Source organism: Fragaria vesca, linkage group LG3, assembly GCF_000184155.1.
Source record: "Fragaria vesca subsp. vesca linkage group LG3, FraVesHawaii_1.0, whole genome shotgun sequence".
Classification (NCBI taxonomy): Eukaryota; Viridiplantae; Streptophyta; class Magnoliopsida; order Rosales; family Rosaceae; genus Fragaria; species Fragaria vesca.
In genome coordinates this window covers 3,322,048-3,336,369 of record NC_020493.1, presented here as the reverse complement: position 1 = coordinate 3,336,369, position 14,322 = coordinate 3,322,048, and the positions used below count along the sequence as shown (strand labels likewise).

At 37.0% G+C, this 14,322-nt stretch overlaps 2 protein-coding genes across 2 annotated transcripts in view; one reads left to right on the top strand and one right to left on the bottom strand.

Annotated features, from left to right (window-relative positions):
- The window catches only part of LOC101310880, a 1,534,871-nt gene that overhangs the window by 411,470 nt on the left and 1,109,079 nt on the right, over positions 1-14,322 (bottom strand). The gene's annotated exons all lie outside the window — the stretch shown is intronic.
- On the top strand, positions 1,320-2,893 carry LOC101307760 (cytokinin riboside 5'-monophosphate phosphoribohydrolase LOG5-like). The gene is made up of 6 exons (XM_004293538.1): positions 1,320-1,562; positions 1,663-1,760; positions 1,899-1,929; positions 2,045-2,144; positions 2,251-2,321; positions 2,424-2,893. The coding sequence occupies exons 1-6, from the start codon at positions 1,425-1,427 to the stop codon at positions 2,577-2,579; spliced, it is 594 nt and encodes a 197-aa protein (XP_004293586.1). The 5' UTR covers positions 1,320-1,424; the 3' UTR covers positions 2,580-2,893.

Below are 14,322 nucleotides of genomic sequence, written 5' to 3'. Positions count from 1 at the left end.
CTCTCTCTCTCTCTCTCTCTCTCTCTCTCTCTCTCTCTCTCTCTCTCTCTCTCTCTCTCTCTCTCTCTCTCTCTCTCTCTCTCTCTCTCTCTCTCTCTCTCTCCCTTCCCCTCCACCCTCAGATTTGGGTCAAATCTCTGCCACCGCAAACGCCGATGCTGCCACCTTTCTCTCTCTACCAAGTCTTCCCGCCGAACCCAACTCAACCCACAACCGTCCCTCAAAATTTCAAAGGGGTAAGAGATCAAGGTAAGCTCTTCAATTTTTCTGGTTTAACTTTGGTGATAGATTTATGTGTTTTTGTTTAATTTGATTTTGGTGTCTAATTTGATTTTGATTTTGATTTTAATTTTGGTTAGGATGTGATTGGTATGATGGTGGTGACATGGTGGTTATTTGGTACGGTGGTGGTGGTGGTATATTTGGGGCAGATTGGTATGGCGGTGGTGGTGGTGGCATATTTGGTACGGTGGTGGTGGTGGTATATTTAGGGCAGATTGGTATAGTGGCGGCGGCGGCGGCGGCAACGACAGCATATTTGGGGCAAATTAGTATAGTGGTGGTATTTGGGGCGGCCGGAGTGAGTGGATAAATACTTGCGGTGGCGTTTTAGTTTTTTTTTCAACTTTTAGCGATAGAATTCAACAATTTCGTCTCTTAAATGGATAATTTTTTTTATTATAAAATAAAATCCGTCGCTTAAGTGCTTAGAAGACGTTAGGAGAGGAAAATATTCCGTCTCCTAATAACCACTTAAGAGACAAAATTTTAGGTTTCATCGCCTAAGTATCTATCTCACAGCTCTTACTCGACAGATCTTAACCGACAGACATTCTGTCTCTTAAGTCTGTCTTCTAAGTATTTAGGAGACAGAATTTGTCACTTAGACGACGAAATAATTTCATCTCCTAAGTGTTCTTTTCCGGTAGTGCCCATACCCAATGCTCTTTGAATTCACATTGAAGTCCTGGTAATCTTTGATGTGATGTAGTGACTCCATTGGACCTCTTAAACAAGCTATCATAATCATGATTAACCTCAGCAGCAGCAGAATGAGATTGTAGTCCTCTTTCCGCATTGGACGCTTATTAACCTCACCACCAGAGACACGCAACCCACGCAAACATTCATCCCATCACTGCCATACACGTGTCAAAGTGGACGTTAGGAAGAGGAATGGGTCCGAAATTGTACCACTGCCACAGTGTCACAGTCACAGACCACTCTTCCAGTCTTCCTACAGTGTCTCGTATGCTTTAGCCATTTTGTCTTACTCTTCCTCTCCTCTATTTATTCAGACATATAGTGGTGGTTTCATCTCACTTGGCCATTCCTGCATATCCTCCTCCCATATTTTCTGAGACTCTGAGTCACTTTTGCCCAAGAGCCTAAACCACCAACAACAAACCTAAGAAATTTTTGAAATGGCTCAAGTGATTGACATGGAACATAAGGAGGAGGCTGTGAGGTCTAAGTTCGGGAGGGCATGTGTATTTTGTGCAAGCAGTTTTGGGGGCAAAGAGAGTTATAAAACTGCTGCTACAGAACTAGGCCAAGAGCTGGTACTTATTTTTCTGTCAAAGCTTGTGTTTTTTCTTTTTTTGTGTAAATGTTTACGTAGTGTTTGTTGTGTTGTGTCTGAGAGCTTTGAGCTGTTTGAAGGTGTCAAGGGGGGTGAACCTTGTCTATGGAGGCGGAGGCCTAGGACTGATGGGTTCTGTGTCAAAGGCTGTGCATGATGGTGGAGGCCATGTTTTTGGGTAAGAACTCAACAAGCCTTTTCACTTTTCTTGGGTTTCTTTCTCTCATATGTTTTTGGGACTCAGTTTCCATTGAGTCAATTTGTTGCCTGTTGATATACAATATTCTGATTTGGGTTTTTGGCGCACATTTCATAGGATCATCCCCAGGGATCTACTACCTGTAGAGGTAAATACCTAATCTCATATGGGTTTTCATCCTCTACCTCATTTGGTTTCAAAGTTAGCTCCTTTTTGCAATTTTCTCATAAAATGTTTGCATTTGATGTGTGGCTGTTCATCAGATAACAGGGGAAACATATGGGGAGGAAATACGTGTAACCGACATGCACGAAAGGAAGGCTAAAATGGCCCGCGAGGCAGATTGTTTTATAGCATTACCAGGTCCCATCTCTTTCCATTAGAAAACTAGGAAAAAGTGTGGCCCTTTTTATCATATTGGTCTTTAAACTATTCAGATGGGTTTTAATTTCTAGCTTTGGTTTTTCAGGAGGGTTTGGAACTCTTGAAGAGTTGCTGGAGGTGGTTTCTTGGTACAAACTTGGCATCCATGACAAACCTGTAAGAGAGCATATTATGATACTGAAAAACCCACCAAGTGATAACTGATCAGATTCATCAAAATCTTTTCCTTGAAGTTTCTGACTTTTAAAAAAATTGCAGGTTGGTGTGCTCAACGTTGATGGCTTCTTCAATTTATTCCTCTCTTCTATTGACAATTCCGTGGATGAAGGTTTTATTCATCCTTCCCATCACCACATCATAGTCGTTGCTAGCAACGCCAAGGAGCTCCTTGATAAACTTGAGGTGTGTGATTGATTATATATGCCGACTTTCATTTTCATTACACTATTTCTGTCCTGTGATGAGAGAAAGAATCCTGACCCAACTACCATCTTTTTCTCTGATGTTTTCCTTTTGTCTTTGTTTGGTTGGTTTTGAGTGAATCATGACACTGCTTTTGTTTTGTTTTGTTTTGTTTTCGGTCAGGAGTATGAGCCAGTCCCTGAGCAACAAGAACAACAGGAGATACATGTGGGGTTCAATGTTGCTCCTGCTCCTCCTGTTGCTGCTACGTTGGAGACTGATGGAGGAGAGGAGGCCAGGAGTGGATAGGGATCAAATGAAGTTGGAATCTCTTTTGCTTTTGCTTTGCCTCTGATTTTGGACATACTAGTAGACCACCCTAATACCATAATGGTATGAGTAGCTTTGTTGACAAGTAGGTAAATTTAAGGATGAAAGATCTGACTGGTCCAATTGTTCAATCTTCTTTTGTATATTTCAGTTTATTATAAGCAAGGGATTCTATGTTTACTCTAAGAAATATCAGTATCAGTATCATTATGCTTGTAGTTTGTGATCCTGCATTTTATGAACAAAGATTATATGCAAGGAACAAGAAGCAAGATCCAAAAAATGCAGCAGCTTTTTCTCACTACTTCATTGATATTGGCATGCATGTCATCAGGGCTTGATGATAATATTCCCGTTCTTTTTCCTTTTTTTTTCTTCTATTTTTTGGTCTGCCAGTTTTAAGGTACTGTTGTGTGGTGAGGTTTCAATGATGTTTACACATCACCTTGAGGCTTGAGTGAGATGAGGTACCCTGGTGTGGACCTCTCTTTAAACACTTGTTCTTTTGTGCATGTGTTATTGGCTGGGTTGGGATGGTTATGAACTTATGATGATGAGTACGTAGTTGAGTACAGCTCTTACATGCTTTGTTTTCCCTTTGAAAATGATACATATGCAAAGGGTAATAGAAATGAAAAATTTTAGTATACTATATGGTATAGCATGTCTTACAAAATGTGTGGATATCATTGATGACCATATAATGACTATTTACCTCTTCAAAAACCCTCATATGTCTTACTATTTATTTTCTCTTTGAAAATGATACATATGCAAAGGGTAATAGAAATGAAAAATTTTAGTGTACTATATGGTATAGCATGTCTTACAAAATGTGTGGATATCATTGATGACCATGTAATGACTATTTACCCCTTCAAAAACCCTCATATGTCATACAATTAGACATATTTACAATAGGTATGTCATACCATATGGTATGATAGACAAACCCGATTGAAATAGGTAACATTATGTTCATATGAATGATCATGGTGTTACACTGTTACGAGACAAAAGCAAACGGGCTGGTTTATATACAATGGGCGTAGGCCTACAAAAACAAATGGGCCTAGGCCTACAAGAACTGGTTGGTTCTCACTATCACAAAGACTAGTACAGAGATGGAGACACATAGCTAGCTAGCCAGTCACACTGTATCACATATATTCATAACTGCCACTGTGTAGGGATGTGTTGCAGTGTTGCTACTTGCTAGCTGAATCAGATCTTATGCGCTGTTTCGATTCCCTTTCAGTTAGTCACAAAGTAGCTGAAATTGGTGTATAAACTATAAAGTGGAGCAACTTCATCCACAGTAATCAATCTCATCTTTGATTTTTTTTTACTTTTATTTTTTATTATTTATTTTTTTTTAGTAAGAAACAAACAACATCTTTGATTACTTGTGCGACAATTCTAATTCTAGGATGATAACCTCTAATTTGTAATATACAGTGGCAGAAGCTGCAAAACATAATATGAAGAATCCATATCACAGATTCACAGAAAAGACCTAGATGGCTAGATGAGTTTAGTTGGTGTGAGAATAATTGATCTAGCTATTCATAAGTAGAAAATAGATTATTACTATTAGAGATATTAGTTCTTGATTTATGAGCTGAATTTGTCCACATATTTGCGACTGTTTCATCACACACATAAGTTAAGGAGTAAGATTACTGGCTAATCTGTCACTAGTAGGGAACCGAATTATTCAACCAAGTAGACAAGATATATGCATTTATAAAAGCCAAAAATTGCATCTACCAATGCAAACTATTTTAAGAGATTATCCAAAAATAAAACTTCATCAGCAAGGACTGTGTAACATGATCCATATAATACAGGTACAAGAAAATCTTATGTGCGACAGCCGTGCCATGTGTCTTGTGCGACCCACCAGTCGCACAGCGACACATTTTTTATTTTTTTTCTCACAGCTCTTCTTCTTCCTTCCTCTCTCTTAACCGATCCCCGATCAAAACATAGCGGAAGAAGAGAGAGGAAGAAAGAAGAAGAAGAGTTGTGAAAAATCTTCACTGGAGGGGATCGGTTTCGCCGGAGAAGAGAGAGGAAGGAAGAAGAAGAGTTGTGAAGAAAAAAAAAAAACACGTGTTGTTGTGCGACTGGTGGGTCGCACATGACTCGTGGCACGGCGGTCGCACGTAAGATACTCAGCTATATATATTGACTGATCTGAGAAATTTCACACAAACAAAAGAAATAAGCAAGGATTGGTGTTTGATGTTGTTTTTTCTATACCTGGAACAAGCTGATTGCCAGCTATAGGTGGCCCTTACCAATACATTGCTTCAGCTAGCGCGCCCAGGCCATGACGAGGAAGATCAATACTGTTATGAACTCCATCCGAGCCGATCAAGCACACATAGTTATGTATGTGATTTGTAGTACGTTCTCATCTAATAATATCAAACATATCTACTGCTATGGTAGGAACTTCAATGTTAAACAGTTAAGAAGCTAGTGATGGATGAGCTAGCACAATATTGTTCCTAGTAGTTTTCTTCGTTTTCAAGTTTCAACTGTCTTTTTTGTACCACTTTGCTAGCTACTCATGATCTAAGTAAACATGAAGCTTGAAAAATATGATAGTAAGATCATATACACACACTATATATCCACATGCATGACCCAATTCTTATATAGAAGAGATAGCATATCTATATTACAACATCTTCAAATTTAATTACCAATAAAAAGCTCAAATAGAATCTGAATTAAGCAAACTGCAATAATACTGAAAACATAAATAATTGCGCTCTTCTCCTTCTCGCATACACTTTCAAAGATTGTAACTGTCCCACTTCATAATATAAGCGCTGCACTCTGCAGTGAGAAAAGCTTCTGGCTCAGTTAAACTTGAGGAACGTTCTGGCCGGGTTTAGGTGAATGACAATGATAAGTGAATTTGTAGTCTTGGCTGGGCATAAAATTAATTATGAAAGGGTTTAGATCCTTAGCCTGATTGGTTTGGCAGCTTGTTGATCTGATCTTCAGTTTCTGCTCTGTTCTTTCCCTAGCTCTTGTTCTTGCCTCTTCCCTCTTCTTCTTCGCATCACTGTTATTCATTTTCGGAGATACAACTTGATTGCTCTTGTAGAAGAGAGGGTGTTAATGGTGCTAGCTAGTACTGCAAGTCGGCAAGACCAGGTGTTGCTTATTGATCAGTTCTATATGATGGAAGACTTGGATTGTGATGAAGCTTCTTTGGAAATGCAAGAATTAAGCTTCAAAGACTTCTCCTGAGAATTAATAGAAGAAAAAGGGAATCTATGTACAGTGATTTGGTGGTGAGTGGTGACACATCGATCACATGGGTGAGTGCAGGCCATGCCAGTGGGAGATGGCATATATTCTCGTCCTTCGTACAATGATAGGATTGATAGCCATTCTTTTTCACTATGTGAGTGCAGGCCACTGATACAGATAATATATCAGTACCTGGCTATGGTAAATATTTGTGATGTAGTGAGTTCGAATTGGAATATTTTCTACTCCAATTCCTATTCGATACCGGCAGTTCAGTAACTAATATCAATCTTTTTTAAACATATCTATGTTCAGTAGTGTTCACATGGTCACTTAGTAACTAAAAAAATTATGGTTCATCATCGTTGGATGTAAATCAAAAGGTGGGAAGTATTATTTTAAAGTTAAGTTGTTTTGTTTTTTACCCTTGAATTTATATCCAACGGTGATTGATCATTCTTTGGTTACTACGTGACCATGTAAATATAAGTGATACCTATGTGGCTATGTTTATTAGAAACTTAAAACATGTATTATATATGTGGCCAATGATTTTTTTAATGTGAATACAATGTTGACCGAATAGTATTACAGATGCGTGACATGTTTTACGTGATTTGTTTTTGACATATCAAAACTATGTTTTTCTGATACAAGTATACATAGGTTTACGTGAGAGAAGAGTTGATAGACTATAGTTGAGTTTTACCTACAATATATTATGAATGAGATATTAGAACAAACTACTAGTTTATAATTGATTATTCACAACAAAAGAGCAATTTTATATCATTTAAAATTAGATACATATGTAAACTCGAAACACCAAAAAGCAACAGCACAATATTACAAACCCTATAACCATAAACCATGAAAATTTATTCAAGAACAGTCTCTTGTAAAACTTAAGCATCCAACACCTCATACAGTAAAACATCAAATTAGCCAAAATTAGCCGAACACAGTGAACTCAGAACACTATAAAGATGGTATAAAGTCATAAAGATGTAGAATCAACCAATATGAAGATGTAGAATCATAAAGATGGTATCTTTGAAACCAAATGAAATTGAGCATAAACAATACCTGGGTTTTAGGGTTTTGCACCATTGTTTTCACAAACCCAGCAGACTCATTAGCACTAAGCAATTACCTAAACGATTAAGGCATAAGAAAATCTTTAAAAAATATATATATATATATATATATATATATATATATATATTTGAGAATCTTACCGTCATTTTCACGACTTGGTTCTTGGCGGTATCGTCGATCAAATGCGTAGTGTCGGTGAACGCTGTCATTCGGTTCCCATGATCATTCCATATATCTTTTTGTTGTTTCTTATACTCTATACAAGGCTTAGACACTCTTCCAATATTCCTTTGTTATTAATTGTCGTAGGAAGAATGGACAAGTGGTTCAACAGTCCTCCGATCCATGGTCTGATTCATATTCATTCTCAACCTAAAATATTATCAAGAGTTGAGTTCAGTATTAATCGTTGTATGGTTCGTCACCTTGTTCTGCATCAGATATTCCAAGAATCATGCATGTTGGTGAGGCCATACACCAATGTTCTAAAAAACGCTAGGCGCTAGTCGGTCGGATAGCCGGTGCCTAGACGGCCTAGTGCCTAGAGGATTAATCGGACACCTAGGCGGTTTTGTATTTTCCGTATTTTTTATTTTTTAATAGCAAATAAAATATAAAAATAAATTTATAAAATGCATTATAATGTTCCAAAATAGAAAATATATATCAAAAATAAATAAAATGGTCAACTACTATGTTCTTAGAAATAACAAAAATAATTTGAAATAAACAAATTAGGCTTTAATGTGTTTTGATTCAAAAAAAAAAAAACCTAATCGGGCCGCCCAGGCACCGCCTAGGAGCCGCCCAGCCCGCCTAGACGGCCGTTTTTCGCGCTGGCGACCAGATTGAACGATTAGTGGGAAATCGAAATGGTGGGCTGACGCCTAGCGTCTAGGCGGCTCTGGACGGCGTTTTTTAGAACATTGCCATACACAGATTTTTATGTTTCTCTTTAAAATTCTATATATGTAATGGGGCAAGATATCTGAATAGCTAGACGATAAAATACACAATGAACACATGCTTATAGGATCAAAAATATGAACTAGACTATTACTTGAATCCCAAGGCCATTGGCAAACAAGCTTGTCAGTCTTCTGTGTTCAAAGTCTGGTCACAACTTATTACAGATGCAATGATGCATTATGCATATGTATAGCTCGCTAGCTAGCCAGGCTACGAGTGCCCTAGATAAAACAAAGTGAGAGAGAGAGAAGACAAGGAAGAGAGGTAGGTAATTATATGAGTACATGTATGTAACAGTGGCACTAGCTAGAGTCCCCTTTGTACGAACTTATAAGAGCAAGCTTGCTTTCTTGCTTTTGCTTGCTTAACTAGCTATAGCTTAAGCTTTACATATTGCCATGGAATCCAACGCTCCTTTCTCCTTTGACATGAGAAATATATGAGACCGATTTGAAAAAGAAAACTAATGATCGTTTTAACTTGTATTCTTGTAGACGTTCATATCATCGATGAACACAAACGTCCACCACAACTTTGTAGCTTACAGCCAAGTGTTGCAGGTTGCAACTGTACAACTGTGGAAACGTACGTACCCTTCTTAGTTCTAGCAGAAAATATGGGAAGAACAAATTAAAACACAAAATTAAATAGAGTTTTATGAAGCATGCCATATATAAAATATGCAGTAAACTTTGATCCATAAAAGAAGACTCCTGCATTAGCCAGTTGATGAAGCAAATTAAAGGTCAGTTTCCTCCAATCTTGGGGTAAAGTTATATATACTGTATAGATCTCCAAGAAAATGAAAAATAATATGCTGCTATTCCATTCAAAGACGAAACACCTTTCTTCACTATCATTTGAGATTTTGGTTCGCGTAATGGCATCTTGGTGCTAATCACTAACGTGCCAGTCAGCCATTGAACATGAAAAACTATGACTGAGTGGTATCGTAAACCTATGAATTAATAAAAGTGATCAATGCAATGGTCTTCAATACGAGTCGTAAAGATTAGACGAGAATCTCAAACTCTAATCATAAACCAAATAGCTTCCACCACCTTATCCTACAAAATGATCATCATATTAACATTAAGCTAAAGTATTAACGTTGATGCATGCTAGTTCTCATGATGAAAACTATGACTATGCTAGGATAGTACGAGTAAAACGTACCCAGCTGAGGAAGTGACACCACTAGTTAGGTATCTACTATCCACAAGAGCAAAAGCTGAAATCAAACTCTTTTGTAGTTGGTTGCAAGTTTGTCGCTTAATACTCATAAGCTTACACAGATCTGGCCACCAAAAGCAATACATTTTGGTTATAGCTTACTTGAGCATTGAAATCAAGTTAAAATTATCCTCATTATCTAGTCCAAAAAGGCCCCAAGAGCTTACACTACCTTTCTATTGTTTAGTACACATTGTGTATGTTGGTTAAACTCGATCTAGCTAGCTAGAAGTGATTTATTCTTAGCCACAAGTTGGATATGATGCTTATGGTTCAAGTGTTCAACATCAATTTTTTTATTTTTTTATTTTATAACAATATAGAATCACTCTGTGCTAAACTTAACACCACAATGAAGCATAGTAATTAAACTATTGGTGAGTACTTGATAACAGATTTACACAAAAGTCCTAATGTAAACAAATTAATCTAGGCAGAAAAGCAAAGAGGGTGTGTGTCTGTGTGATGATCCACAGGAATTGAATATGAATGGTGGTCTGGAAAGGACTTGAAGCTTTTACAGATGGTGGGGAAGTCAATTAAGGAACGTATTCAACAGTCTCGATTGTAGGTTGTGTTCGAGTAACCATTGCTGAAGGTGCTTTTGTATCTCCAACTGTTGTCATATGCAAAGCTTCTCCTGAGTCTGCAGCCTTCTACATCTCTTCCAAATGTTTTCTTTTTCTGTATTTATGCACCCACAGTACCAGGAATGGCAACAATGCCAATCCACCGAGCACAGACCCAACAATTATCCATGTTTTTGAATTACTCTTCTTCTTTCCACTACCGCCACCAGGAGTAGGACTTGGGGGACTTCCATTATTAGGGGTGGTGACCGGAGCAATGGAGTCAACCGCAATAGATAAGTGCCCCTGTTGGACTGCTAAACATGTATTGCCTGATCCCACATCACTGAAATTGATAGAGCCATCTAAATTAAAAGTTACACACTTGAGTGACTTGACCACAGTTCCATTAGCAGGGTTGGGTTTCACATCCTGAAATTTGATCTTTATGGGATCAACAGTTGCCTTGATATCCAAGTATGGTAATCTTTTCGCTGATAAATTGATAGCATCATAAGCAAGGAGACCCAACACTGGAGCCAAGTAAGAATAACCTGGTAATGGATAATACACCACTGACCAATTGCCTAAGTTCTGGTACACCAGAACAAGCCTCTCCGCATCATATGGACTAGTCTCATTGACTCCCACTGGGAATTCAAACTCTTTGTACACAACACCTCTCATGTACAAGCTTCCACTCCTGAGCCCCAAAGCTGCAATTTGAACTCCAGTTAAATTCCAAGGGACCTGCGCATCATAGGGAACTCCAGTCTTGGGATGAACAAAGGACCTGTAAGCATGATCTTGAAGAAGCACGTCGAGAGCAGCAGCTGCTTGACCCCTGCTTGACACCTCTGCCGAGAGATATGACAGCCGTGACAACCATATCAGAACCACTAGCATCGCCAGACTTCGGCTTTGAAACGTCAAACTTAAGCCCAAAATGCTGCTCAAACGTAACCAGCTGGGCAAAATCCCCAGTAAGAATAACCTGACCACGTGAAATATGAGAAAATTTTAATGTTCAAATTAACATTTTACTCCTAGGTTTTGATTTAAAGAGTAAAACTTTCAGGTTTTTCCCCCATTGAATGATTGCATCTCACTACATTAAGATTCCTCGATGCCATAGAGGCATAGAATAACAGCTTAATTTGGCAAAAGCAAAGTCTACAAAACCAAAAACATTCTCGTTTTTATATATATAATGAACCTCTCAAAGAGAGAAAAAAACGTTTTAAATAATGAAGCGTTAATTTATCCAGCATTTGAAATCTGGGGTTTAAATTTGTTCGATCACTTTGAAATCTGGGGAGAAAAAGAAAATCACTGTACTTTAGATTCTTGCTAGCTGTTGATGGACTTGACGTAAAGTTCATATCATCAAAAAAGCTTTGCTTGCTTGCAAGGGGCCTAGCCTTCGTGTCTCTCCATCCCTCCCCATCCCCCTCCCTTCCAGTGAAGTCCCTCTAACTTTTTCTCCTTGCTTGAATTGCTTTCTTATTTTTACGCTTTTCTGATGGATTCGCCTAGCTACCTCCTACCCTTGAAACCCTAACCCTAGATCATCGATCTACCTATATATAACAGTAACTCTTATAACAGTAACTCGATCTAGCTAAATCCTAACCATGACCCAAAGTTCTGTTCTGTTCTATTGTACGTCTAGCACTCTAGCTTCATTATTTGTACCCATTTTTCAACCCATCATATTTAGTGGCTCGCTGCTGCAGTGCTGCTTGTTCAAAACAAGAAGAAAAACAAAAATGCCCAACTTAATTACTTGTAGGGTTATACTTGCTGTCTTTATCTTCCTAATTGATTGATAATCAGTTTCTACTCGATCGATATGGAAACTGAGTTGAATTATCCGTTGATTTATTCCATGCGTGCGGGGATATAAGCTATTTTCCAGCTCGATCTTTTGTCCATTCTTGAAGTTAAAATTTTTACCTCTCTTTAATTTGTGTTTCACCTGTAAGATATATATATCTTTTATCAATGCATGGAAGCCTAAACTATATTTCAAGTTTCTGTTTGAAATACGTATGAATTGAAATCTTAATAAAATGCATTTAAATTTTTTTTATAATCTAGCTTGACCTCGAAAATCTATTCTCATTGTAAGTGACTTCCAAAAATACTTGCTCAAAATTATTGGAATTAAATTCAGTTTACCCTCATGAGGTTTGAGAATAACTTCATGTTAATCCCTATACTTTCAATTTTATCAATTTACTCCTCAAATTTTTGAATTTTCCTCAAGCGTGACCAATGTCCTATATTCTGTCTAAATCGGACGTTAACTGCTGATAATTTTAACCTTAACTATGAGACCCGTATATAGAATTAATGGTTAATTCAAACGGAATATGAGAATTTGGGCACGGCAGACAAAAATTGAAGAGTTCAGGGGTAAACTGATGAAATTAAAAGTGTAGGGACTAATATGAAGTCACCCCTAAATCACAAGGGGGTAAACTGAATTTAATTCAAATTATTGCTACTTCAGTTTGTGGTAACACTTATTTTGAATTGGATGGTTCTCATCCTCCTCATATTAGGAGTGTGGTTCGACAAATCAAGGTTTGGGTGGTATTAGAGGTTCTAAATTTTAATATGTAATTTTCTTTTCGTATAAACGAAAGTATAAAGAAAGTGCATATATGGGGTTCAAACAATTAAGTTCCTCCAACTAGCTAGGTATTCTGCAACATAAAAAAACTAGGAATTATGCAACATATTCGACAGTAAAGTCGAACAAGTTTCACCAAAGTGCAAGAACATTATTCAACAATGTCTTCACGGGTAAATACAAATTTACAATTCATTGAAAGAGAATCAATCTTTCTCATCATGATAGAGCATACGTACTCAACTGTCAACTGTATGTGAAGTAAGAAATTAACTAAGAACTATTGAGAATTACCAGGTAGTACAGACTTTAAGAACTATTAAGAGGCTGCATCTCTCTTTCTAAGTTTCTATATGTACCATACTCATATATAGCCAGTACTCGCATCAGTCCCATGTATATTAAGCAATAGCTTAAGGGTTACATGATACAACGCGATATGAACTTAACGTCTAATACAAACTGTGTCAGTATGCCAGAAAAATAAGAAAGGAATTATGTAGTAAGACAATGAAATAAAGACAATTTGTTCTCCATCGTTTGGATATTTTCTTTCTGGGATTTTTCACATCAGGTCTGGATCGAGTGGATTGTGGAGCATTGGAGCTTCACAGGGCCATACATGATTACATGATATAGAGCTTCAATCTTTAAGAGAGAGAGAGAGAGGAAATGGAACCTTGCTAGCTAGCTAACCCTAGAACCTAGAGAAAGAAGAGATTTCTGGAAGAGAAGCTTTACCTGCTTTATTCTCTTGCTGCAGCAGAACCCCGTTTTTTTCCTGTGTTGAATAATTACAAAAGATCGATGCAATGACCGTGACGAGATATTGTAATAATGAATAGAATATGATTTGATGGGATGGAGAAATTTCATATACACACTTGGTTTTAAGGTTTACAAGAAAAAGAAGAGATTTTGTCAGTAAATAATACTTGACCAAACCCATGAAAAATTGAAAAGGTTATATATCTAGGTCTAGCTCCCATATTTGCTTTTCTCTCTATTACTGTCTCGTGTCTGAAACTGGGATATCGATCACTGTTTCTAACTGTGAGATTAGGGAACACCGGGAACTGGCATTATAACACCGGGAATTTGGAATCGAAGGCGCGCGGGTGATAGGTTAATTATACGAAGGATATGCATGCATGCATATTAATTGCAGAAGAAAATTAAGAAGATGACGTGTGAGTGCGGTTATTGGGACCTCCAAATTTATTCACTTGACCTCACTCGATTATGAATTATTAAATGACATATTTATCTTCTTACATAATGACTATTAAGGAAACTAATTAAACAAAAAGTAATATTATATTTATTCTCTCTAAACCTTTTAATTCAATAATAATGGATTACATTTTATTATTTTCCTTATTGATTTTTATTTTGTAGTTTTACCACATACTTATTAAAGCATTTATATATTTATATTATCATACATGTCACATGCATATACAAAGTGAAAAAATATTTTTACAAAAATTATGATCTATCAATTATTAAAATACAAAAGTAACAAAAATATAAAATAGTTCATGTAAGAACATTCTTTTGATGATCGATAAATAAAATTTAGAGACACAATCCTTCTTCTTATTTTAATTTTTAAAGAATAGTATTGTTTATTATTCGAATTACC

Excerpts from the sequence above, each read along its gene's own strand:
- LOC101307760 (XM_004293538.1), top strand. The coding sequence starts at position 1,425 with ATGGCTCAAGTGATTGACATGGAACATAAGGAGGAGGCTGTGAGGTCT. Across the intron at positions 1,563-1,662 it reads CAGAACTAGGCCAAGAGCTG|GTGTCAAGGGGGGTGAACCT; the intron begins GTACTTATTTTT and ends AGCTGTTTGAAG. Across the intron at positions 1,761-1,898 it reads GGTGGAGGCCATGTTTTTGG|GATCATCCCCAGGGATCTAC; the intron begins GTAAGAACTCAA and ends CACATTTCATAG.